Source organism: Gekko japonicus, unplaced genomic scaffold (assembly GCF_001447785.1).
Source record: "Gekko japonicus isolate JY-2015 unplaced genomic scaffold, Gekko_japonicus_V1.1 scaffold552, whole genome shotgun sequence".
In the NCBI taxonomy this organism is placed as follows: Eukaryota; Metazoa; Chordata; class Lepidosauria; order Squamata; family Gekkonidae; genus Gekko; species Gekko japonicus.
This window is the reverse complement of record NW_015167552.1, coordinates 753,151-777,474: the sequence shown is the minus strand read 5'-3', so window position 1 is coordinate 777,474 and position 24,324 is coordinate 753,151. Positions and strand designations below refer to the sequence as shown.

The window sequence follows — 24,324 nt, the reverse complement described above, 5'->3', positions numbered from 1 at the left end:
GGTTCATGCCCATCCCTAGTCATGGTTCTGCCATATATTCATGGGTTAATTCTAGAAAGGCATGAGATTTGTCAGAAACAATTGGGACAGTTACAAAAACTCTGCTGTCAGACCGTTGGTTAGGAAGGTAATTTACTGTATTTATAGTCTGCCGTTCTCACTGAGACTCAAAGTGGATTACACAGTATAAGTCGCTAACAGTCCCTACAAGGAGACCTCTAACAAGCACAGTGTAGGTTGATACAATCAGAATGAAGGGACATTGAATGAACAATGCATTATGACTAGGATTATTGAAATCTGAATGAGGATAGCATATTAGACATAATATAGAGTGTGGTATGATGAAGGACAATAACATTACATCAGTAGGGAAAAAAGAAATTACAACAGGGTAATGTATGCTTCAAACTGATAATGCCTCCTGTACACAGTGGTATAAGCCACAGTCCCATTCCCTTTATAAAGCATCTTCCTGTTCTGCGATGGTATAGTTCTATTAACTATGGCTGTCAGGTCCCCCTGGCCACTGGGAGATGTTGGGGGGTAGGGTTGCCAGATCCAGGTTGGGAAGCTCCTGGAGATTTGGGGATGGAGCCCGGGGAGGACAGGGACTTCGGTGGAGTACAGTGCCATAGAGTCCACCCTCCAGGGAATAAACTTTTTCCAGGGAAACTGATCTCTGGAGTGTAAAGATGAGGTTTAATTTGGGGGGGATCCCCAGGTCCCACCTGGAGGCTGGCATCTCTACTATTACCTGTACAGAAAAGTTCTCCCGAACAACTCTATTTATATAACTTGTGGCATGACAGAAGCACGGGAGCCTTCCTGATTTCCTCAGGTAGGCCGTTCCACAGTGGTGAGGCACAATAGAAAAATTATGTGTATGGGCTGTTGATCTTGCCCATTTGTAGGGTGGCTGCTGCAGAAGTCCCTCAACAGGTGAGTGGAGCTGTTGTTGTGGAACAGAGGAGAGGCCTGCAGATATGAGGGTCCAAAGCCCTGCAGAGCTTTGTATGTGATAATAACTTGAACCGAACCTAGTACCTGATGGGCAGCCAATGAAGTGTCTGCATAATGGGTGTAATTAGCATGCCCTATCTAGCTCCTGATAATAACCTGTACCACCTGGTGTCTCTTGGTTGACTTCTAGGGCAGTCCCATGTAGAATGCACCACAGTAGTCTAATCTCACTGTTACTGTGGCATGGATCCAAGTAGCTAGGTCAGCTGAGTCCAGGTAGGAGCCATCTTCCAGGCTTAACCAAGTTGGAAGAAAGCATACTTTGCAGCTGCATTCTTGCTGAGTCCAGTGTAACCCTTAGGCTCTTGACTGAGTAAGCAAGGGTCAACTGAACCTCATCAAAGATGGAAAGTCCAATGTCCTTCAAGTTTTCAGCCTTCCCAGCTAGCATTACTTCTGTCTTACCAGGATTCAGTTACAGTTGGTTATCTCTTTGCCATTCGACCACAGTGTTCAGGCAGTGGTTCAAGACCTCTATAGTATCGCCAGGAGATTTAGACAGATACAGAGCTGGGTGTCAGAATATTGGTGACAGCCAGTTCCAAAGCTATGTCTGATTTCTCCTAAGGGCTTTACATAGAGATTGAATATTAAGGGGGGGTGAAACTTAGTCCTTTGGAACCAGGTCCGCAGCCAGGATTTTTAAAGTCGCGGGGCATTTAAATTTCTTAGGGGGCACTGGCTAATCAAAGTAAAGGAATACCTGGCTCCGTCCCTGCACCTGCCACCAGTGTTCCCTCTAAGCTGAGTTAGTGTGAGCTAGCTCACAGTTTTTTAGCCTCTGGCTCACACATTTTGGTGTCAGCTCAGGGAAAATGGCTCCAGAGCAAACTGATTTATGCAGCAGCGAAATCGCTCGCTCACAACTCTAATGCCAGTAGCTCACAAAGTAGAATTTTTGCTCACCAGACTCCACAGCTTAGAGGGAACATTGCCTGCCACTACTCAGGGTCCCCGAGATGCCCCACTGTAGCTACGGGCCTGTTTTGAACCCCACAGGGCAAGTCCCACACTGATGACAACTGGTTTCTGATAGCAGGGCTTTGAGACTGGGCTGTAAAAGGAAAATTAAAACACATCACTGATACTTGCTTCTGCCTCCAAATGTCTCAATAGGATGGCATGATTCGCTGGGATGAGTATACCTAAAGCAAGGTTTATAACAGAAAGCAAATTTCATTCATAGTCCTGGAAATTTAGTCTCAGCTGATGGGTATGTTGTAGTGAATAACACTCTCCAAAGGTTCTGATATTTGTGCACTTGCATTAGTATTTGTGGACAATAATAAAGACAATTCAGTAGCATTTTTATTCAGGCTGATTTTTGTATTCATAGAGTGTGAGTTTAGTGATCATTGATGTTTGGCAATAATTCTTCACATTTCAGGCCAGTAAAAATAGCAGAGGATATTGACATTTTAATCTTGAAATTGGAGACCAACCGAGTACTTCTGGCAAAATACCAGATTTCATCTTTGTATCCTTCCTCACTGTCCATAACCATGGCACAGGTGTGAATGCTGAAAATAAGCCTTGTATCAGATGTCTCTGGTATTTACTAGTTCATTACAAGAAGGACCAAGCACTTCCAATAAATGATCATTTCCGTTGCCTCATCAATGTTAGCAGTTGGAAAATGTCTAGGTCTATGAAGAAAAGAATGGCACATTTCATGGAATTATAAACCAAATTCCTTTTTTTTTCTTTTCTTTTTTTCCTTTCCAATATTAGGACGCTTGGCATGGCTTGTATATCTTGTTGGAACTGTTGTGGGAGGAAGGTTAACTTACACTAGTACTGATGAACATGATGCTATGGATGGTGAATTGTCCTGTCGGTAAGTCTATCGTTACTCTGTACAAATGAAAAAAGAAGGGTTTACGAGTTAAAAACTGCTGTGGTTAGAGTATTTTATTTTGGGGAGGAGTACCCTGATTGTACAGTCACTTTAGTAAGGCCTCATTTTTTAGCCAGCAGAAACCCATGCAGGGGAAGGATCTTTAAGCAATTTAAGTGGTACATTGATTGGCAAACCTCAAGGCAAAGGGCAGGTTGTTCAGCTGCTATTGAGCAAATTAATTGGACACTTTGGACATGTAGCTACTGCTGCAATTTGAGAAATTAAGAATTGCCTCTTTGAATCAGACTATGCCAACCTCAGGAAACTTACCAAGAGGATATGCTGTAGTAGGTTTGCCCTTTGCGTTCCAGAAAACAGATTGGACCAGATCCAGCCAATCTGCTTCATTCACGAATCTGTGAATTTGCTCAACCACCACTTGTTCAACCACCTTGCTCAAGAATGTTATGTTGGAGACCGGGCAGTAGTTGTTCAACTCTCCTGGGTCCTAAGGAGGTTTTTTTAGGACTCAATGCAACACTGCCTGCTTTGAGGGAGGGGTGCCCACCAGTGTTCCCTCTAAGCCGTGGAGTCTCATGAGCAAAAATTCTACTTTGTGAACTACTGGCATTAAAGTTGTGAGCGAGCGATTTGGCTGCTGCATAAACTAGTTTGCTCTGGAGCCATCCTTCCTGAGCTAAGACAAAAATGTCTGAGCCAGAGGTTAAAAAACTGTGAGCTAGCTCACACTAACTCAGCTTAGAGGGAACACTGGTGCCCACCCCCTTTCTCATAGAGGCATTGACTGTCTCCCAAACCCGGTCCACAAGCCCACCCCCACCCAACAGACTTAAGTAGCCAGGAGAGGCAGCGGTCTTTTAAGCAGGTAGGTTGCCTCAAATTTCCAGGAATCCTGTCTACATCCTTAGACTGAATAAGCTGAAAGGTATCCTACATGACTGGGTGTTGGCACCCTGGGACCATCCAATCCTGTCACTGCTAATGTAGAGTCCAAGTCAGAATGGATCTATAAAGGGTTGAGCAAAATTATAGCAGCAGACTACAAAGCAGTCCACCTGATCCCATAGGCCAGAACCCCATAGGCCCCTGACCAGATGGAAGAAGTCCATTAGTCTATTCAATGGTGGCTGAGAAGTACAGTTTCTTCGCTGGCATCACCACCATGGATTAGGCTTGCAAATGAACTCTAGGTAAATACATATGGAAAGGTGTGGCTAGAAAACCATCAGAAATATATATGAAATAATACAGGATACTTGAACAGACAGTGCATAAGCATGAACCACTAAGCATTGTGAATATACTTGAAACAAAATGTAAACATGAGAGGAAGCCTAATGCATGTAAGCTAGCCTAAATGTTAAAACATTAATTGCCACCCTCCTGCCGTTCTAGTTCTAGCTCATTCTCCTAGCAAGCAACATAGCTACCTATCCAAGGATCCAGAAAAGGTGAAAAGACAGGCTTGTGGGCCTCTCAGCCCTCAGGCTCCTGAGAATTAGGAGGAGGGGAGAGCAGGGTAAGGATAGGCCTTTGGAGGCCTCAGTACACGGCATCCTCAAAGCAGGTGGACCCTAAACAGAAAATGCTACTACTGCCCCAAAAGAAAACAACTGCTCCCAAGCCCGCCTTCTTCCTGAGCCAGTTTGGTGTAGTGGTTAAGTGTGCCGACTCTAATCTGGGAGAACCGGGTTTGATTCCCCACTCCTCCACTTGCACCTGCTGATGTGACCTTGGGTCAGTCACAAGCTCTGGCACAGCTGTCCTTGAAAAAGAGCAGTTTGTGTCAGAGTTCTCTCAGCCCCACCCACCTCACAGGGTGTCTGTTGTGGGGAGGGGAAGGGAAAGGAGTTTGTAAGCCGCTCTGAGACACCTTTGGGTAGTGAAGGGCGGGGGATAAATCCAATCTCCTCTTCTTCTTCTTCTTCTTCCTGGACTTTTTTACATTTCCCATGGGCAGGGGTTGTATCATGGTGGCAACTCACAGTTCAGAGTATTTATTTATTTATTTATTATATTTATACCCCGCCCAACCCGCAAGCAGGGTCAGGGCGGCTAACAAAACGGTACAATGTACCTGGTAGACATACATAAAAGTTAGAGTCATGGACTTAATTTTCCCTTATTCATTGTTTGCCTTGGCAACCAGGGGACAAGAAAACCACATACTCATCACATAATCCGCTAAACCAAAACAATATTATTGTCAGGGCTGTTGGTTGTGAGACTGGTCTTCTCGTTCATCAGAACTACAGGTGTGTCCTGGGGGCTTTTTGTTTTTTTCCAGCAATCAGCAGTGCATTCTGGGGCCCTGACCTGGATAGCCCAGGCAAGCCCGATCTCGGCAGATCTCAGAAGCTAAGCAGGGTCGACTCTGGCAAATACTTGGATGGGAGACTTCCTTGGAATATCAGCAGTCGGGAGGTGGGGGCAGGCTTTATTCAGCCACCTCTCAGAATATCCTCCAAGCCCCCAATAGGGGTCAGTCACCAGAGGTCACCATGACTTCCAGGTGCACACATACATGCACACACACATGTGCATATAAAAAAAATCAGGGCATTCTGGGGACTACTAATGAGGAGTTTCTGGCTGGGGTTCAAGGAAAAGTACTCCTATACAGCATAATTGTGTGAACAAGCAATTGGGGGGCGGGGTCCCCCTTATGTGTGCCACCTGGTTGCCTGTAGGACCCAATAGCCTTCTCATGGCATCTCAGCGGCAGTTGGCAAAGTAAACATCCCAGTCAACGCACCAGTTTCTGAGCTTCTTCAGCTGAATCCACAGATTCTCCCAAAGCCTTTGGAATAATCACATAAAATAAGATCAAGAACCCAGCAATCCATGTTTCCCCTCACCCCATAATGTCATGTAGGATCAAACACATTTGGAGTCATCTGGTGGGAAGGGTCATCTGTTGTAAAAAAAATCCATTTGGACAAGCTTTAGGCAAGTTGCCCCCTCCCCCCCTCAAATGAAAGTTTTCTCTCAATATTAAGAGGTGCTTTTCCTGTGTTTACAACTACTTGCGATGAGATGTTCCTCATGGCATGTGAAACAATCACCCGGTGCTGTATTACGGCAGTCTCAGCAAAAGTCACAGTTTCTGATGGCAACTGACACAGAGTCAGGGTCTGAAGCAGTGTTCCCTCTAAGCTGAGTTAGTGTGAGCTAGCTCAGTTTTTTTAAGCCTCCGGCTCACACGTTTTTGTCCTTGCTCAGGAAGGGTGGCTCCAGAGCACACTAATTTATGCAGGAGCCCAATCGCTCACTCACAACTTTAATGCCAGTCGCTCACAAAGTAGAATTTTTGGTCACAAGGCTCCATAGCTTAGAGGGATCATTGGTCTGAAGTCCATTTTGGTCAAAGATCAAGACTGGCCAAAACTGTATTGGATTGACATTCATGACTTCAACAGTAGTTTTAGAAATACTTTCCATTAAAAAAAAATAATAAATTAACATGCCGGTGGTAGAACTGTGATTAGTTTGTGAATTTGCCTTGCAAGCATTCGTATCCTGGTTTGCCTCAATAATTGCTGGTTGAACTCTTTGTTCTTTCCCCTCCCTCCTTTCGCACACCAAGTGCTATCATCAATGTGGTAAGGGCAGCACTGGACAACAGGTCAGGGTGTGGTTAATGAACCATCTTCAAACCATGGTATTGGATCCAGTTTAATGTACCCCAATTAACCGTAGTTATTGAATGTACCCCAATTGACCATAGTTATTGGCTGGCATTTGAACAGTCACAGTAACTGTAGTTCAATTAAACATGGTTTTGTGTGATGTCTGAACCAAGCCAGTAGTTCCTTTCAGACGATGTGAAGAAATATATGTAGCTATTTTAATGGCTTCTGCACCTCTGAATTTCTGGAGTAGGCTTAATGAATACTGAAGAGAAAATAATTCTCTTATTTCAGAGTCTTTCAGCTGATTTCTTTGATGGACGTCCAGTTACCTCGGTGTAGTAACGAGAAAGTAGAACTTGCGATACTCTGGTTTTTGGACCAGTTCCGTAAAACATATGTGGGAGACCAGCTCCAACGGACTTCAAAGGTAGGTGCATTTCCAAAGCTGCTCGCCCAACTTTCTTAGCTCTGTGTGTGGAGGGAGATGAACAGAGATCACCTTTGCTCATTGAGATGCAGCCGGAAGCTGTTTGGGCAAGAAGCTTCATGACCATGTTGGATCTGCAGGATTGTTGTTTTAGTGTGATTAGCCAGTGGGTGACTATGTGAGAGTGGCATTCGTCTGTTCCTTGGCGTCTTTTGTATGTTTGCATCTTTCAGCACGCCATATGCAAGGACTTCATATTTTCAACGGTTATATTCATTAAACAGTTTGAGATCACACCGCATTGAGTCTTCTATTTCAAACATTTAACAGTGTTCTGCTGTATTGTATTATATTTCACAGCTTGGTATGCAAGATTTATTCTTTTAATAGTTCTGGCCTTTTGACAGATATTCATTTATGCAGTTTCTGCTGTATTTCTCACATTGGGCTCTGCTTTGCCCCCCCCCCGCATTTTAAATAGAGAAGAGGGAGAAGTAAGAAGCGTTCTTGAAGGAAAAAAAAAAGTTAATGTACCCTAACTTTAGGGGACAGCCATAATATAGAAGTTATAAAGAGCTCCTCAGTTAGATGAGGTAGCGTATCTTGAGAAAGACTGAGAGAATTTTGTTTCAGCCCCAAGCAAATCTTTAGCAAGATGGCAATGATGAAAGGTTTTGTTTTTAACTCGTGTAGTACAGTAATTGTGCTTTTTGGTAAGCAAAGCAATTGCTGTGGTTTTTCCCCCTCCCCTTTGGGTTTACTCCATCTTTTAGAGGTTACTTAATGTCTTCTTACTTTTACCAGTAAGAAACTGATGTTTTATGGACTAAACAGATCTTTCTCTCCACCCACCCCTCCCCAGGCCACTTCTCTCATGCAAGCAGAGGTTTTGATTGTTGTAAATACCTTTTCAGTTTTGAACTGTAAAAACGATGATAAAACATAACCCTTGTCATCCTGTGTAAGTTCATGGTATTAATGATCAGGAGTAGTTGGTGACAACTAAGCTGTAATCAGTATTCTAGCTGCGTGTCGTTTCAAATAATTTTGGAACCCCTTTTTGTCTGCAGCGTCCTTTTTGGCTTTTTTAGGACACCTGGTAGAAATGCATTGAAAAGGGTAGCTGGAAGAACACTATGGCACCTCATTCCATAAAGAGGCTAATTCAGACCAGAAGTCTGTCTAACCCTTCACTGTCCACCTTGTTTTTGTCAGGTCTCTTACCTTGCTTTCACAAGGCAAAGCATGTGGCTCAAATGCTCAGTTTTTCTGAAGAAAACTTTCTTACGTAATTGCTAATACACCTGAGATTTGGTAACCTTTTTTGAATCAAACATTTTAAAGACCGCTCATAGAAATAAAATGCATTAGTGATCTGTGGGCCTAATTGTTGTTTGCGTACTTTACTGGGGAGATGGGTTACAAAGCTTATTTAATGTAAAAATGCTAAAAGGCATTTCTTGGATCAGTCCATTCATCAAATAAGATACCTTCCCTAGGTAGTCAGCAGGTCAATGATTCAGAGTTAGCAGGCTTTGCTTAATCTGTGTTGAAGCAAGTTATCTAGGCCTTTGAAAAGCCACTCAAGTGAAAGTTATTGAGTTACAGCTGTTCTGGTAAACTGTGTATATCCCTTCCCCCTTTAATTCTGCCTTCATTTTAGTCGTAGAGCTTTTGTTTATGAATTTGAAAGAACTGTCCCATATCTATACCATGTGATAGTGAAGACTTTTCTGAGATATCTATTCCTACCTCTTTGAAGGTATATATGGTAAGAGACTAATTGGATTTCTCCCTCCCCCCATGAGTTCAATTTATGACATATAAAGACAGGATTGAGGGCAGCTGTTTTAAAAAAATGTGGAGCACATGTGTGTGTGTGTGTGTAAATATGTGTGTGTGTATATATACACACTAGGGCTTATTTTCAGGGGATGTCTTGGCTCCTCATCATAGCGGTCGTCCCGCGGGCCCCTGTCTCTCCTCCTGGCCCGGCCGGCCATCACTAGGTCTTATTATCGGGGTAGGGCTTATACCACAAATGCATACAAATCCTGCTAGGGCTTATGTTTTGGGTAGGTCTTATTTTTGGGAAACACGGTACACACACACACACACACATATACATGAGTTTGCTGATCTGCCCCCCCCCCACCTTTCCTCCCCAAAGCTTCAATCTTAGTTGGACGCATTTGAAACAGAGCGCTTTCTTCTTGTAGCCCTATCAGATTTGGGAATTTGGCAGCAAGCATGGTGGGGAGGCAGAGGAAGGAGAGGTTTAGGCAAGTATTTCACATACATGCCACAGCTTTTACAATTCTTGGTAACGCATCAAGATGTATATTTTAAATATGTGAAGTGCATCCCTCCAGTGAGCTGGTAAGGTTTTTTTTTCTTTCTTCTTAAAAGGCATTTTGGCATTGTGAAGGGAGAAACTGAAGAGCGTAATCTTGTATGTGTGTGTATGATATGTGGGGATGAGACTGTGGTCTTTGGAAATGGTGCCTAAGTCAGTTCTTGGAGGCAACCCGCTTTTCACTTTTAAGGGAGTCTGAAGAACTGAGTCAAACTGAGGTGATGAGAGATGAAGTTCTAGACCTATTGGGGAAATTAAAAAACAGTAGGTCTCCAGGTCCTGATGGCATATACCCGAAACTTCATAGGGAACTCGGATTTGAGATTGTTGATCTATTACTGCGTCTGTGTAACTATCAATAAATTCAGCCACTATACCAGGAGACTGGAGACCAGCAAATGTTGTTGTTGTTGTTGTTCAGTTGCACAGTCGAGTTACACTAGTTTTAAAAGAGTCCACAGGGGGAACAAGAAATTACAGCCCAGTTCTAATGTCTGTCCCGGGTAAATTAGTAGGAACTATAATCAAAGACAGAGCTGTTAGGCACATAGAGGAACAAAGCCTGCTGAGGGAAAATAGAGCATGGCTTCTGCAAAGGTAAGTCTGCCTCACCAGCCTTTGGAGTTCTTTGAGAAAGCGAACAAGCATGTCGGTAATGTTGCACCAGTAGACATTATATACTTGGACTTTCAAAAGGCGTTTGACAAAGTACCTAACCAAAGACTCGGGTGTAAAATTAGTAGTCATGTTATAAGAGGACGAATTCTGTTATGGATTAAAAATTGGTTAAGTGACAGGAAGCAAAGAGTAGGAATTAGTGGGCAGTTCTTGCAGTGGAGGGAAGTAAGCAGTGGGGTCCAGAAGAGGGCAACCAAGATGATCGGGGGTTGGGGCATCTTTCCTATAAGAAAAAAGACTACTAATGGGGGGGGGGACATGATAGAGGTGTATAAAATTATGCATGGAGTGGAGTGAATTGACAAAGGACGTTTTCTACCTCTCTCAAAATCCAAGAACTTGATGGCATCCAACGAAGGTGATGGGCAGTAGATTCAAAATCACAAAAAGGAAATACTTTTTTACACATTGAGTGATTAAAATGTGGAATTTGCTGCCAGAGGTTGTAGTGGTGGCTACAGGCATAGACACCTTTAAACAGGGATGAGGCAGATTTGTGGAGGATAGGTCTGTCAGGGGCTACTATGCATGGTGAAAGGAACTTCCATATTCAAAGGCAGTAAATCTCTCAATACCAGTGCTAGGAGTCAACATCAGGGGAAGGCCTCAGTCTCTGTGCCCTGTTGTTGGCCCTCCAGGGGAACTGGTTGGCCACTGTGTAAGACTGGATGCTGGACTAGATGGACCACTGGTCTGATCCAGCAGGGCTCTTATGCAGGAGACTGCAGGTATTTAGTGGTGAAAGATACTCTGGCCAAGCTCAGAGGTATTTCCCATATTCATTGATTCAGCTCTGGTGAGGAGAACAGACTCCAGAGTCAAGAGGAGGGGGTGGCAGGGAAGAGTTTGCAAGGAGAGCTTGCCTACAAAGAGAGAGAGAAAGAGAATTATGTGTTGCTAGTTGGTGGAAGAAAAATGATGTGTGGGAATGGAAGGGAACAACTGTATTTTCACTTAGTCATTTGCTGGTCATGTGGGTGGTGGGATCAGTGCTTAGAAATGCTGGAGCTTTAATATGTGTGGGGGACAGGCTATCAGCTGTAAACCTGCTTTTGGGGGCGATTTTGCATTAGAGCTGCCTCACGGCGCAGCCGCCGTTTGCCCCAACACAAACATGTCAATTTCACACCCGAAGCTGCGGGGCGGCATTTTGACTCGCGGCTTCGCCTGATTTCCTCCGCAGTTTCGTGATCCTGGTTTTTGAGGATCACGAAACTGCGGTGGAAATCGGGCGAAGCCGCGGGTCAAATGCAGCCTCGGGTGTGAAATTGAGAAATAGTGTCGGGGCAAACGGCGGCTGCGTCGCGAGGCAGCTCTAGCACGAAATCGCCCTGGGTGTGGAGCCTGAGGAGGGTGGGGTTTGGGGAGGGGAGGGACCTCAGCAGGGTACAGTGCCCTAGAGTCCACCTTCCAAAACGGCCATTTTCTCCAAGTGAACCGATGTCTGTCACCTGGAGATAAATTGTAATAATGAGAGATCTCCAGCCACTGCCTGGAGGTTGGCCGCCGTAGTAGTAGAGGAAGGTGACTAACACTGTCTTTCCGTTATTTTTGACTTTCTTATTGAGGATTCCTTGATCTTAAAAAACAAACAAACCAGAATTCCCCAGAACATGGTTTGAAAACTTGCATTGTGTCAGCTGGTGTCGGATACTTCATACAGCCCAGTTCAGCATGGATTTCTCTATGAGTTATATAGGAAAATAATAATTTCGTGATTCATGTCCAACAGATAAAGAGTAAATGGCATGAAATGGGCATGGGTAGGAAGCGTGTTTTATATGTTTTATGCAAGTGTAGAAGATGAGACAAAATGAAATTTAAATCTGTTTATTTTTTTTACTCTTCATATTAATGGGATAATTTTTGCTTCTCATTTATGAATAACTTCCATCACAATCTTACAGCTTGGGTCTCTTCTCGTGTCTCAAACATAATAATAACAATGAGGAGGATTTTTCTGGCAAGACCCAGTTGTCTGTTTGCATCTTTCCCTGCTATAGCAGCAGATGGCATTATATCCCTGCAGTAAATCCTCTGCCATGTATTGCCTGCATAGATGCACTTGTATTGATCAGAAGGATTCATGTTTGGAAACAGAAATACAGAGCGGATGTAAAAATGGATCTCGTTAACATGACAACCGTTTAGCTGGCTATTGAAGGTAGTTTAAATTAACCAAAAGGTCTGTTTATAAATGTGATAGCCTTCAGCCACAAGACACTGTTGGGAATCCTTTTTGTAAGCGAATGCCAACAGATTTTCGTTCTGTGCCTGTTCGTGGCAATTGGCAAGGGCTAGAAAAGTCTGAGTATCTGGTTTAGCTGATGAAACTGTTCTGCTATCACGATTACTGCAGCACAGCAAACACTTCTTTAGCATACAGCTATGATTTTAATTTTGTAATTGTTATACCAGTTATTGTTACATTCTTAAGCCTCTGTATTTCATATTTATCTTTCAATAAAATGTTAATTAATGAGATTCAGAAAATATTAACCAGGGTCCTAGTCTTCAGCTAGAAATTCTACAGAAAGCAATCCTACCCAGGTCTACTCAGAATCTTACTTGGATCTATTCAGTTGGGCTTACTCCCAGAAAAATGCTGTCAAGAATCGCACTACAGTGTCCTACATATGGATGGCCCCTCATTTTCCAAAAGGCGAAGTTACAAACATTTGGTTCACCCTTGCAATACTTTTTAATGACAGGTTTCTGCTTTACAAAGACATTATTCAGACATTCAGTTGGAAAAGCATGCTGCTTGTTTTCTACATTCTGTAAGTGCTCGCGTCTGCACGTAGATCTTTAACTAGTTAACCTTTAGTTACTCCGTGTTCTCTGCCAAGGAAATTATACTTAAAAAAATAAGTTATTGTGGTTATTTCATTCTATTCAGGAAACATAAGCAATAGGGAACTATCAGAAGCCCAAGTGGGAAATGTCCCCCTCTGTTCTATGTATTGCACATTTTGTATTGTTATGGTTTTTAATGATATTTATGAGATTGCATTTCAGCATAATGTGCTCCCCAAGTAGCTCTTGGTGATGGGGAAAGGGAAGAAATCAAAAGATTGTGTTGACTGTCGGATTCCCCCCTCCCACTTCAGGACACCAGGTTTATCCTTTCATTTAACAGCTTTATGCAGGAAATAAATAACCTTGCAGGGCTGGTGGAAGAGAGTTATTCAAAAAGATTGACAGTGGAGGGAGAATACTTACATTTGTCCTTTTATAGTCAGTGGACTTTGGAGGCTCTGGTGACATACAGCCACAAGCACTTGCAATATTTCCCAGAGTACTTTAGTCTGTATATGCAGCTCTGTACTACTGTTCTTAGGAAGGAGGTATCTTGCTCTGGCATTACCATACAGCTTCACAGGAGAAGAGGTGATGGACCTTGCTTGTAAAGTCAGGAAGTTCTCGTGTTCTGTGGTAGACTGTATTTTAATTAAGTAAGATGATGAGGTCATAATTATCCTCTAGCTGAGATTCATTGCCATCGGTCTGCCAAATGTTGTGCTACAACTTCTGGACCATGCTAGGTGCTGAGGGTCCCCCTCCCCAACATTTGGCGTATTGGTCTCCAGGGCTGATGCTATTCCTGCAAAAGAGTTCTGTGTGCTGTGTAGACTTCCTGATGCAGTTCCAGTTTTCCTAGCCACAGTTCTCTGATGTGGCTGTTGTGACTTGACCTCCGCTACAATGCTCCCTCTAAGCTGTGGAGTCTTGTAAGCAAAAATTCTCCTTTGTGAACTATTGGCATTAAAGTTCTGAGTGAGGAATTGACTCTTGCATAAATTAGTTTGCTGTGGAGCCATCCTTCCTAAGCTAAGACAAAAATGTGTGAGCCGGAGGCTAAAAAACTGTGAGCTAGCTCACACTAAGTCAACTTAGAGGGAACACTGGATGGGAGGAGCCAGAATGCCATTTTATCAGCCTTGAAGTCAGGCCTATTCATCCCCCCCCCACTGCTGCCATCACCCCAATCAGCCTATAACATAAGAACATAAGAGACACCAATGTTGGATCAGGCCAAAGGCCCATCCAGTCCAACACTCTGTATCACACAGTGGCCAGAAATACCAGTGGCATCAGGAGGTCCACCAGTGGGGCCAGGGCATTAGAAGCCCTCCCACTGTTGGCCCCCCCAAGCACCAAGAAGACAGAGCATCACTTGCCCCAGAGCCCCTATCTATACCTTGTGGCTAATAGCCACTGATGGACCTCTGCTCCATATGCTTATCTAATTCCCTTTTGAAGCCGTCCATGCTTGTAGCCGCCACCACCTCCTGTGGCAGTGAATTCCATGTGTTAATCACTCTTTGGGTGAAGAAGTACTTCCTTTTATCCGTTCTAACCCGACCGCTCAGCAATTTCGTGGAGTGCCCACGAGTTCTCGTATTGTGAGAAAGGGAGAAAAGTACCTCTTTCTCTACCTGCTCTATCCCATGCATAATCTTATAAACCTCAATCATGTCACCCCTCAGTCGTCGTTTCTCCAAGCTAAAGAGCCCTAAGCGCTTTAACCTTTCTTCATAGGGAAAGTGTTCCAACCCTTTTATCATTCGAGTTGCCCTTTTCTGCACTTTTTCCAAACCTATAATATCCTTTTTAAGGTGTGGTGACCAGAACTGCACACAGTATTCCAAATGAGGTCTCACCATTGATTTATATAGGGGCATTATGATATTGGCTGATCTGTTTTCAATACCCTTCCTAATAATCCCCAGCATAGCATTGGCCTTCTTTATTGCAGTCACACACTGTCTCAACATTTTCAGTGAGTTATCCACTACAACTCCAAGATCTCTCTCTTGATCAGTCTCTGCCAGTTCAGACCCCATCAATGTGTATTTATAGTTAGGATTTTTGGCTCCAATGTGCATCACCTTGCACTTGGCCACATTGAACCCCATTTGCCATGTTGACGCCCACTCGCCCAACTTTGACAGATCCCTTTGGAGTGCCTCACAATCCTCACTGGTTTTCACCACCCTGAACAACTTCGTATCATCCGCAAATTTAGCCACTTCACTGCTTACTCCCAACTCCAAATCATTAATGAACAAGTTAAAAAGCAGTGGACCAAGTACTGATCCCTGTGGTACCCCACTGCTTACACCCCTCCACTGGGAGAACTGCCCATTTATACTCACTCTCTGTTTTCTATTAATTAGCCAGTTTTTGATCCATAAAAGGACTTGTCCTTTTATCCCATGATTTTTGAGCTTGCTTAGGAGCCTTTGATGAGGAACTTTATCAAAAGCTTTCTGGAAGTCAAGGTAAACAATATCTATTGGATCCCCCTTGTCCACATGTTTGTTCACCCCCTCAAAGAACATTAACAGGTTAGTGAGACAAGATCTTCCCTTACAGAACCCATGTTGAGTCTGCCTCAATAGGTTTTGTTCATCTATGTGCCTACTAATTCTTTCCTTAATAATGGTTTCCACCAATTTACCCGGTATCGACGTCAGACTGACAGGCCTGTAATTTCCCGGATCTCCTCTGGAACCCTTTTTAAAGATGGGAGTGACATTAGCTACCTTCCAGTCCTCAGGAATGGAGGCTGATTTTAAGGAGAGATTACATATTTTTGTCAGGAGATCCACAAGTTCACAATTGAGTTCTTTCAGAACTCTTGGATGTATGCCATCTGGGCCTGGTGATTTATCAGTTTTTAAGTTGTTTATCAGTTTTAGGACCTCCTCTCTCGTCACCTCAATCTGACTCAGGTCTTTCAACACCCCTCCCGAACTCAGCGGCTCTGGAGTGGGCAAGCACCTCTCATCTTCCACAGTGAAGACGGAGGCAAAAAATGCATTTAGCTTCTCAGCCATTTCCCTATCATCCTTCAGTACTCCTTTTACCCCTTGGTCATCCAAGGGCCCCACTGCCTCCCTGGCTGGTTTCCTGTTTCTAATGTATTTGAAGAAAGTTTTATTGTTGGTCTTTACATTTTTTGCTATATGCTCCTCATATTCCCTTTTTGCATGCCTGACCACAGACTTGCATTTTATTTGCCATAGCCTGTGTTCTGTTTTATCAGCCTCACTGTGACTAGCTTTCCACCGCTTAAAGGAATCCTTTTTACCTTTTACAGCTTCCATTACTTTGTTTGTTAACCATGTAGGCTTTTTCTTATACCTGTTTGTGCCTTTCCTAACCTGCGGAATATATTTTATTTGAGCTTCTAGAATTGTAGTTTTAAACAGTTTCCAAGCTTCCCCAATGGTTTTGACCCTTTCTACTTTTCCCTTCAGTTTCCTCCCCACATGTCCCCTCATATCAGAAAAATTACCCCTTTTAAAGTTAAAAGTGGTTGTGTGAGTCTTTTTGGCCAATTCCCTATTTGTACAAATGTTGAACTCAACAACATTATGATCACTGTTCCCAAGCGGTGCAATCACTTTTACATCTCTCACCAGGTCTTGAGTGTTACTTAGGACCAAATCAAGGATCGCCTCTCCCCTGGTAGGTTCCATGACCATCTGCTCCATAGCACAGTCATTTAGAGTGTCTAGAAACTCAATCTCTTTCTCTCGACTAGAACACATATTGACCCAATCAATGTGTGGGTAGTTAAAATCACCTATTACGACACAGTGTTTTTGTCTAGCTGCTATCTTTAATTCATTCATCATTTTATAATCCTCCTCTATCTTTTGATCCGGTGGGCGATAACAAACTCCCAGTGTTAAGTTTCCTTTTGGCCCCCCTATTTCAACCCACAGAACTTCAAGAAGCGAATCCAATTCTCTTAGCCTCTCGATCTTTCTGGACTTTATACCCTCTCTGACATACAGAGCCACCCCACCTCCAACCCTTCCCCCCCTATCCTTCCGATATAATATATAACCGGGAATCACCGTATCCCACTGATTTTCCTCATCCCACCAAGTTTCTGAAATACCCACAATGTCTATTTTTCCCTCCAACACCAAGCACTCCAACTCCCCGATTTTACCTCGGACACTTCTAGCATTTGTATAGAAACAGCTATAATTTCCCATACAAGTTAAGCCTGCAACCTTCCTCTTGCTATCTGGAGACCTTGTCAGGCAGTCCATGTCACTAGCCATGGTCTCAGTGGACAATTTCAATCCACCTCCCTGTAGAAAAGCAACAGGTACCCCCTCATCTCTCTGAGATGAGCCAACCCGAACCAGATACTTTTCATCTCCTGTCGGCTTTCCCCCAATATCCAGTTTAAAAACTGCTCTGCCACCTTTTTGATTTTAAGCGCCAGCAGCCTGGTTCCTTCTCGGGACAAGTGGAGACCGTCTTCGCCTGTACAGCTCCCTCTTGTTCCAAAAAGCATCCCAGTGCCTAACAAACTTGAAACCTTCCCCCCTACACCATCGTCTCATCCACGCATTGAGATTCCTGATCTGTGCCTGTCTCTCTAGCCCTGCGCATGGAACAGGTAGCACTTCTGAGAAAGCTACCTTGGAGGTCCTGGACTTAAGTTTCCTGCCCAGCAGCCTAAATTTCTCCTCCAGGACCTCACGACTGCATTTCCCCACATCGTTGGTGCTGACATGGCTCCTCCCCAGCACTATCTACTAGCCTATCTAAAACACGCGTAATGTCCGCTACCTTCGCACCAGGCAGGCAAGTCACCATATGGTCAGTATGCGGGTTCGCCACCCAGCTGTAGCCTATGCTGCCCTGATTACAAAAGTGTGGGTGTAAAACCCCTGGTAGTATTGCTGGCGCTAGTGGTTTGCTCCCTGCTTGGTGACTGTGTCTTGGTCTTCCTGAGAAGGAAAAAGAGAAAAAAACAAGAACAGTTAACTTCCCACGATGCTTTATTACTGAATATGCCATCACATACCAGATGGAGGTCACTTGATCAGAATGGGAAGGAGAGTAGGGCCTCAGACACGAAAATCTGGGGGCACCACGCAGGAGCAAATATGGTGTCATGATCAGACTTGGGGTGGGGGAGACCGAAGATCTAAGCTCTATACTACTATAAATCTTGCCGGGTGGACTTAAACTATGTATTATTTCTCAGCCTAACTTATCTCACAGGATGGTTATGACAATAAAGTGTGTGTGCGTGTGTGCTCCTGTCTTCCGGACTCGACTGTGCGACTGAACAACAACAACAACAAGTGTATGTGCTCACGTGTGTGTGTGTGCACAAGCATGCTAGGAAGTAACAACAGGAGGAGGTTTGGGCTTCCTTGCCCTGATTGTAGGCCTTTGGGGGGAAGGATTTGGTTGACCACTGTGAAACAGGATGATAAGCTACGGATCACTGAGCTGACACAGCATGATGTAGCAGATGGTTAAGAGCAGCGGACTCTAATCTAGAGAACTGGATTTGATTCTGCACTTCTCTGCATGGAGCCTGCTGAGTGACTTTGGGCCAGTCATAGTCCCCTCAGAACTCTCTCAGCCCAACTTGCCTCACAGGGTCCCTGTTGTGGGGAGAGGAAGGGAAGGTGATTGTAAGCTGCTTTGAGACTCCCTTAAGGTAGAGAAAAGCGGGTATAAAAGCCCACTCTTCTTCTGCTGCTCTTGTATATGTGTGTGCTTGAGAAAGAGTGAGATGGATTATTAGAATCTCTGAGCACTTTGAGGGAAAGCTGGGAAAATGTTTGATAGCTAGGAGCTTTGTCTAATTAGCATTCATTAGCAAACATATTTTCTTCTAATAAGGTGCTAAACATGAAGAATAGTACATTAGGGCATATAAGTACTAACCAGTTTTGGACCTGTGCATCCAGTTAGAATCTTAAACAAGAATCTGTAAGAATATTTTCCCCTCTGATATGTTTTGTTTGTCTTAAAAAATAAAAAAAATAGTTTAAAAAAGAATCTTGATTTTGCTCTCTGCTTAGAAAGAGAAATTGTTTGAACAGCTAGGGTCGATGCAGGCCTTGACAAATTTTGTTTGGCTTTAAGAGCCAGCCCCAAAATTTAAAAGCCAGACTTATTTTTCAGCCTTTAGGGTTTCCTGCTTTAATGACCATACTTTCTAATGATTATTACCAAAAACCTAACCCCAACCTCTTCTCAGTCTCCTGTAATTTATGACAGCTATGACAAAAGTGTTGTAGTGTACAAATAAATATAGGGGTAACCCTCTATCCACAACAAAAAGCAATCCCAGTTTCTCATAATTGCATAATTGCTTTAAAAATCCATTTTTAATTCCAAATATTCCAACATTTACACCCCTAGCTTCAATGGTTTATAATCTGGGATTGGATTATTTGGAGATGCAGTGTGTTGGTTTAAATATAAATTAATGAGGGTGAAGAATTGGATACAGGAAGGGATAAAGTTATATTATAAAGAAGTATCAGATAGGATAGAAGAGCATTGCCCACATTTATTTCAGTATTTTCAGTTAACGGTTAGGGTTAGGGTTAGGAAAATTGAAAAAAACAATTCTGAATAAGGGCTGGGGGAACCAAAACAAAATTGAATTTAAATTATTGTTAAAAACATCAGTGCAGGATGAATGGATTGGAGGAATATTTAATATATTGTTTAATCTGCCAAATAAAGCAGAAGGATTTAAGACATGTTACAATAAAATTATTGATGAAATCACTTGGCACCACAATGAAATTTCTAGGTGTCATGGCAACCTGGCGTCTGGGATTTCTCAAGCCTTGGGTAGGTGATTGGTGCAAGAGTGAAGTTTTATCGATTTCATGGAGCTGCAGATGAGAGCTGGTAACAATAGCTAAGGAATGCACTCTGTGATAGAGTTTGGCCTCTGTGGTCCATCATGTAACACTTCTTATATCAAGATGAAGGACCCATTTGGAGGTAAGTTTGAAGGGCTGTCCAAGTATTTGCACTGAAGTAGTTATGGGGAATCATAATCTCAATCAAAATATGAAACGTAGCAACTCTGAGAAGCAGTGGCTTCCCCAACCTCAGTTTACCCCCATTGTTATGTAAATTCAGCACTGTGTTCTAATGCCAACTTAGTTTCTCATTCAGTATGGTTCTTATCTCATGAAGCAGGATTGTGTTCTGACAGTTTTGAGTCCTGGAAAGGAGGACAATTGCTTCTCCACTCATCTTCTCCAACTATAACTTCACCATGGCGTTCATCTTCACAAACTGTACTGAAGACAGTGTATCAGATTGAGGGGAATTGCATGGTCTATTTGTGCAGGTTGTCTTTTGGGGACAGGAAAGCTTAAAACTATGTATGTATGTATGGAACCTGGTAGAATGGTCTAAAGGCTTAACAAGATATGGATGTTCTATATCTAGCTGGGGCTACAGAGGATATATTAGTGGACTGAACTGTCTTCACTTTTTTTTAATGGCAGTGGTTGATCAAAACCTTCTTACTGGCATATGCTGAAGTCCTGTCAGAATGTAGAGAGATCTGCAGCCATATAGCTTTTGTGTAAAGGAGTTATGAAAACATAGAAGGACCCATCTAAATATTTATGTGCAGGATGTTGAGAGCCGTTACATACACCTTGTGAGACCCTCGACCTGATGCGCACAGGTGGTCCTAGGACAGGAATGATATATGTAGGGATTTTTAAAGAAGTTGATTCCCTTGAAGTAGCAACTGAATATTATATTGTCAAGCATTCCTAGATTTGTCTTGGTTTTCTGTGCGTGGCTTCTGCTTAACAATCGGGATAAAAGAGAGAACTTTATCATGAAATAAAAGAAAAAAGTATGGCGAAACAAGCATGTAGTATGTCACAAATACTAAGTCTTGAACAAATTCGACTTTTCCCATGGCAAGCAATATTGATGGGTATCTTTGCAAATCGCATTAGTTTCCGAATCTGTTGGATGAAATGGGTTGTGACCCATGAAAGCTCTTGTTGAAATAAACGTTGTTGGTTATTAGGGTGCCACTAGTTGCTTGAATTATTTTAATTGCTTAAAATTCAGTCTTGTTCATTATTGTGAATCCCTGTATTGTGGTCGCTCATTACATTGTCTCTTCTGGTTCACTGTTGGTTGGGAAATGTTTTATCCCACTGACTTTGTCTTTGCAAGAACAGGGACATCATGGCTTTACCCTGGCACATCTTCTGCAGTGCTTTTCACATGATCTGAGTGGACTAAGTGAAAATATAACAATTGGCTGTTGGGCTTCAGAATTGTGGCTCCATGTTAATAATAATATAATAATGTAAGGTTTTCCCCCCCTCTGAACTGCACACACACACACACAAAATACTTCATTTCATTACCAGGAAGTAAAGGACTGTCATTCTGACAGGTGGTGGAAATTAGCAGGCATTTTTTGAAACCGAGCGAGAGAGGCCAAAAATTGGATCTCATTTTAATTCATCTCTTCCCAACTAGTAAATGAGGTTAATGCCATACATATTCAGCTGATATGGATGAAGAAATTGATATAAAGTAGATCAGCGTAGCTAGAGGGCAGCTTTAATTTATAGGTAAAGAGGCAGTGATAAATGGAAGTAATGTTAGCAATGGTCACTAAACTCCTTAGCCATCAGGGCTTAAATAGCGTTAGTTGCTCATTAAAGGTATTGTCAGGGTGCAGCAAACAGAAATGTGAAAAGGAATAGCCAACTAACCCTTAATTATCAAAATACAGAAAATACTAATTATATCTTAATTAGTTTTTCCCTTAATGTACTGAAATTGTTACTTTTTGTGTAGCACAAATGGATAGTTATATCAACAATAAATAGGTTGTTTTAATAACTTTCTTTTACCTCCTGGGAAAACTGAATTCCAATTTTTAATATGCAATAATGTTTCTCTCTAGCCTGTAGGAGATGAAAATTATTAAGTAGCTTTATTTTTTTTCCTGAAGATTTTTACAGCAGCTTTGGGAAGAATTATTTCACCATGCATCAATTATTTTTAATTGAACGGAATATTTTTCAGATTGCATTAAATGCCTCTCATTTAACTTTAACATTTAGAGTTGAAAGAAAGAGATTTGAGAAGAAACGGGTGCAGTTGTGCCCCAAAATGTTTTTGGGAAGGTTTGATAAGATGGCTGAACTTGTTTAAAGCAGGAGTTGTATGTCCGTTGTCTAAACTAGGTAAAATGTAGCCAAGTTTTATGGTAATGAGCAAAGATATATTATAATCTACAGTTTAATAAAGTGTGTATTGGGGACCTAGATACTTCCATATATATTCTGTCGTTCTGGGTTAAGAGGTACATGATAGGGATGGAAATACCCTTCTCTCCTAAACACACTAGGAAATACATCCTATATCCTGCAAATACAGACATGGTTCTGGCTGCCATTGGAGGTTTCCCTTCCCATAACCAAAAGTTGCCCCAGACTGTGAAGAGCTCTCCTGCCACAGCATTCTGTTGCATACCTGGCTTAGCTTGCTGTTTGGTGGACCACTGGCTCTTTTTATCAGGTAAAAGACCACATATCAAGTTTTGAGTGAGACAACGTAAAAACGAGCCATATCTAGTATTTGTAGTAATTGGGGTGCTTGGCCAGCTTTCATTGCATTGGTGAACGTATTGCATCCATTTTGAAATTGTCATAAGTGAGGAAAAGGCCTTTGTCTATATTAGAAACTGGTTGTATTGTACTGTGGCTTGTCGATACATCTCTGAATAGTAATCATGAAGATTGGGAAGTGCTACCGAATGGCATCCTTATGTCAGACAGTAAGGCAGTTTTAAAATACATGGCTGAACATGTTTCTTTTTGTAGTCATAAAAAATGTGTAGTTTCACCAAGTTTGCCATGAAACAGAGGTGGAAAATGACTTGGGGGGGGCAGTCAGAGAAGGTGATGATAGAAGTCTTGGGGATATTCATTTATTGCCACTGTGATTCTGTTCAGACAAATGAATGAAGATTTGAAACAGAACAAGTGGCATGACATTATCATAGGAATGGATAACTATCTTGTGAAAGAAAGAATAACCAGACTTACGTATTGGTGCCAAATAATTGTTCCATACAGAGGAAAATGCAATAATCACTATGAATGTATTTAATCATTTTGGATCGCATTCTTATTTGAGAGCAACATCGATCAGGAAGTATTCTTTATCAGTATTATGATGGGGGTACAAAGATTTTGATTTATTCTAATGACGTTCTTCTAGGAAGGCGCACAGAATCTGGAGTAATGGATCTCCTATAATCTCCTACAAAGTGGACATATTGTTGGCTGAGAAGCCACAGTCTGATATAATGGCTAGGTTAATGGGAAAAATGCCTCAAATAGAGTCATGGATGGTGGCCAAACAGCAATAGGCAGTACATGTGCCATTTCTTTAGGCAGAGTATGCATATTACACCCATTTCTGCAGTCACTCCATTGGTTACCGATCAGTTACTCAATTCAGTTCAAGGGACTACTGGTTATTGTGTATGGAGCTCTTGTATCTTCAGGTCTGCTTCTCTTATTATGCTCTGCCGAAACAACTTCACGTATCTGAGCAAAGCCTTCTGAAAGTGCCACCCTGCAAATGGGTAAAAACAAGAACTGCCCAGCAGCTCTGTGGGGGCTCCCACCATGTGGAATGGCCCGCTTGAGGAGGTCAGGGAGGGCTCTCGCAATTTCATCATTCCACAGAATGTATAAAACAGAAACGTTCAAGAGGGCATTTTTACGAAAGAAATAGGGCTGTAGTATAACGAAATGGTTCAGGAGGGCACTTTTATAAAGGGAGTAGGATTGTAAGCTGTTGCGCAGTTTATTGTATGTACTATCTCGTTTTTGCTGTCTTGTCTGTTACTTTTGTAATCCATTTTTCTGCATTTCTATGGCCTGTCCACGTGTTCAGTATATTAACACACGAAGCTGCCTTATACATTGGTCCATCAAGGTCAGTAATTATCTGCTCTGACTGGCAGCAGCTCTCCAGGAGTCTTTCACATCCTCTTCTGCCTGATCTTTTAAACTGAAGATGCCGGGGATTGAACCTGGGCCTTTCTGCGTGCCGAGCAGATGCTCTGCCACCGAGCCATGGCCCCTCGCCAGATTGTCTGCATTTGCTTCTAGTTTTGTAATCCTAGTTCTGTTGCCTTGTCCGCTAGGTGCCTTATGCTGTCCGATTGCATTGTTTTTGTATTTTGTGGTCCACCTTGAGTCTCAGCAAGAAAGGCAGGCGATAAATGAAGTAAATAAAAAAAGTAAATAAATGAGGTAAATGCTCTGTGACCAGAACATAAAACGATACAGGGCTGCAAAGCGGAAGTAACAAAATGGATTTTTGCATATTGCGGGACCACTGTTAAAACAGGAACCATAAAAAGTACTCGATCGGAGTAGCAGGATTGACCTGTAATGATAACCTTGCCATAACATCTTCTCCTGTTAACTTCATTCTCCTCCTAATTTGAGCCTTTAACTTATTCATAGTTCCTGCTACCTGT

The 24,324-nt window shown here is 42.6% G+C and overlaps 1 protein-coding gene across 1 annotated transcript in view; it reads left to right on the top strand.

Annotated features, from left to right (window-relative positions):
* Positions 1-24,324, top strand: part of RANBP17 (RAN binding protein 17) — a 306,660-nt gene that overhangs the window by 43,866 nt on the left and 238,470 nt on the right. The window contains exons 13-14 of the mRNA XM_015413703.1: positions 2,755-2,860; positions 6,808-6,943. Of these exons, the coding sequence (XP_015269189.1) occupies positions 2,755-2,860; positions 6,808-6,943 (242 nt within the window). The remainder of the gene's footprint in view (positions 1-2,754; positions 2,861-6,807; positions 6,944-24,324) is intronic.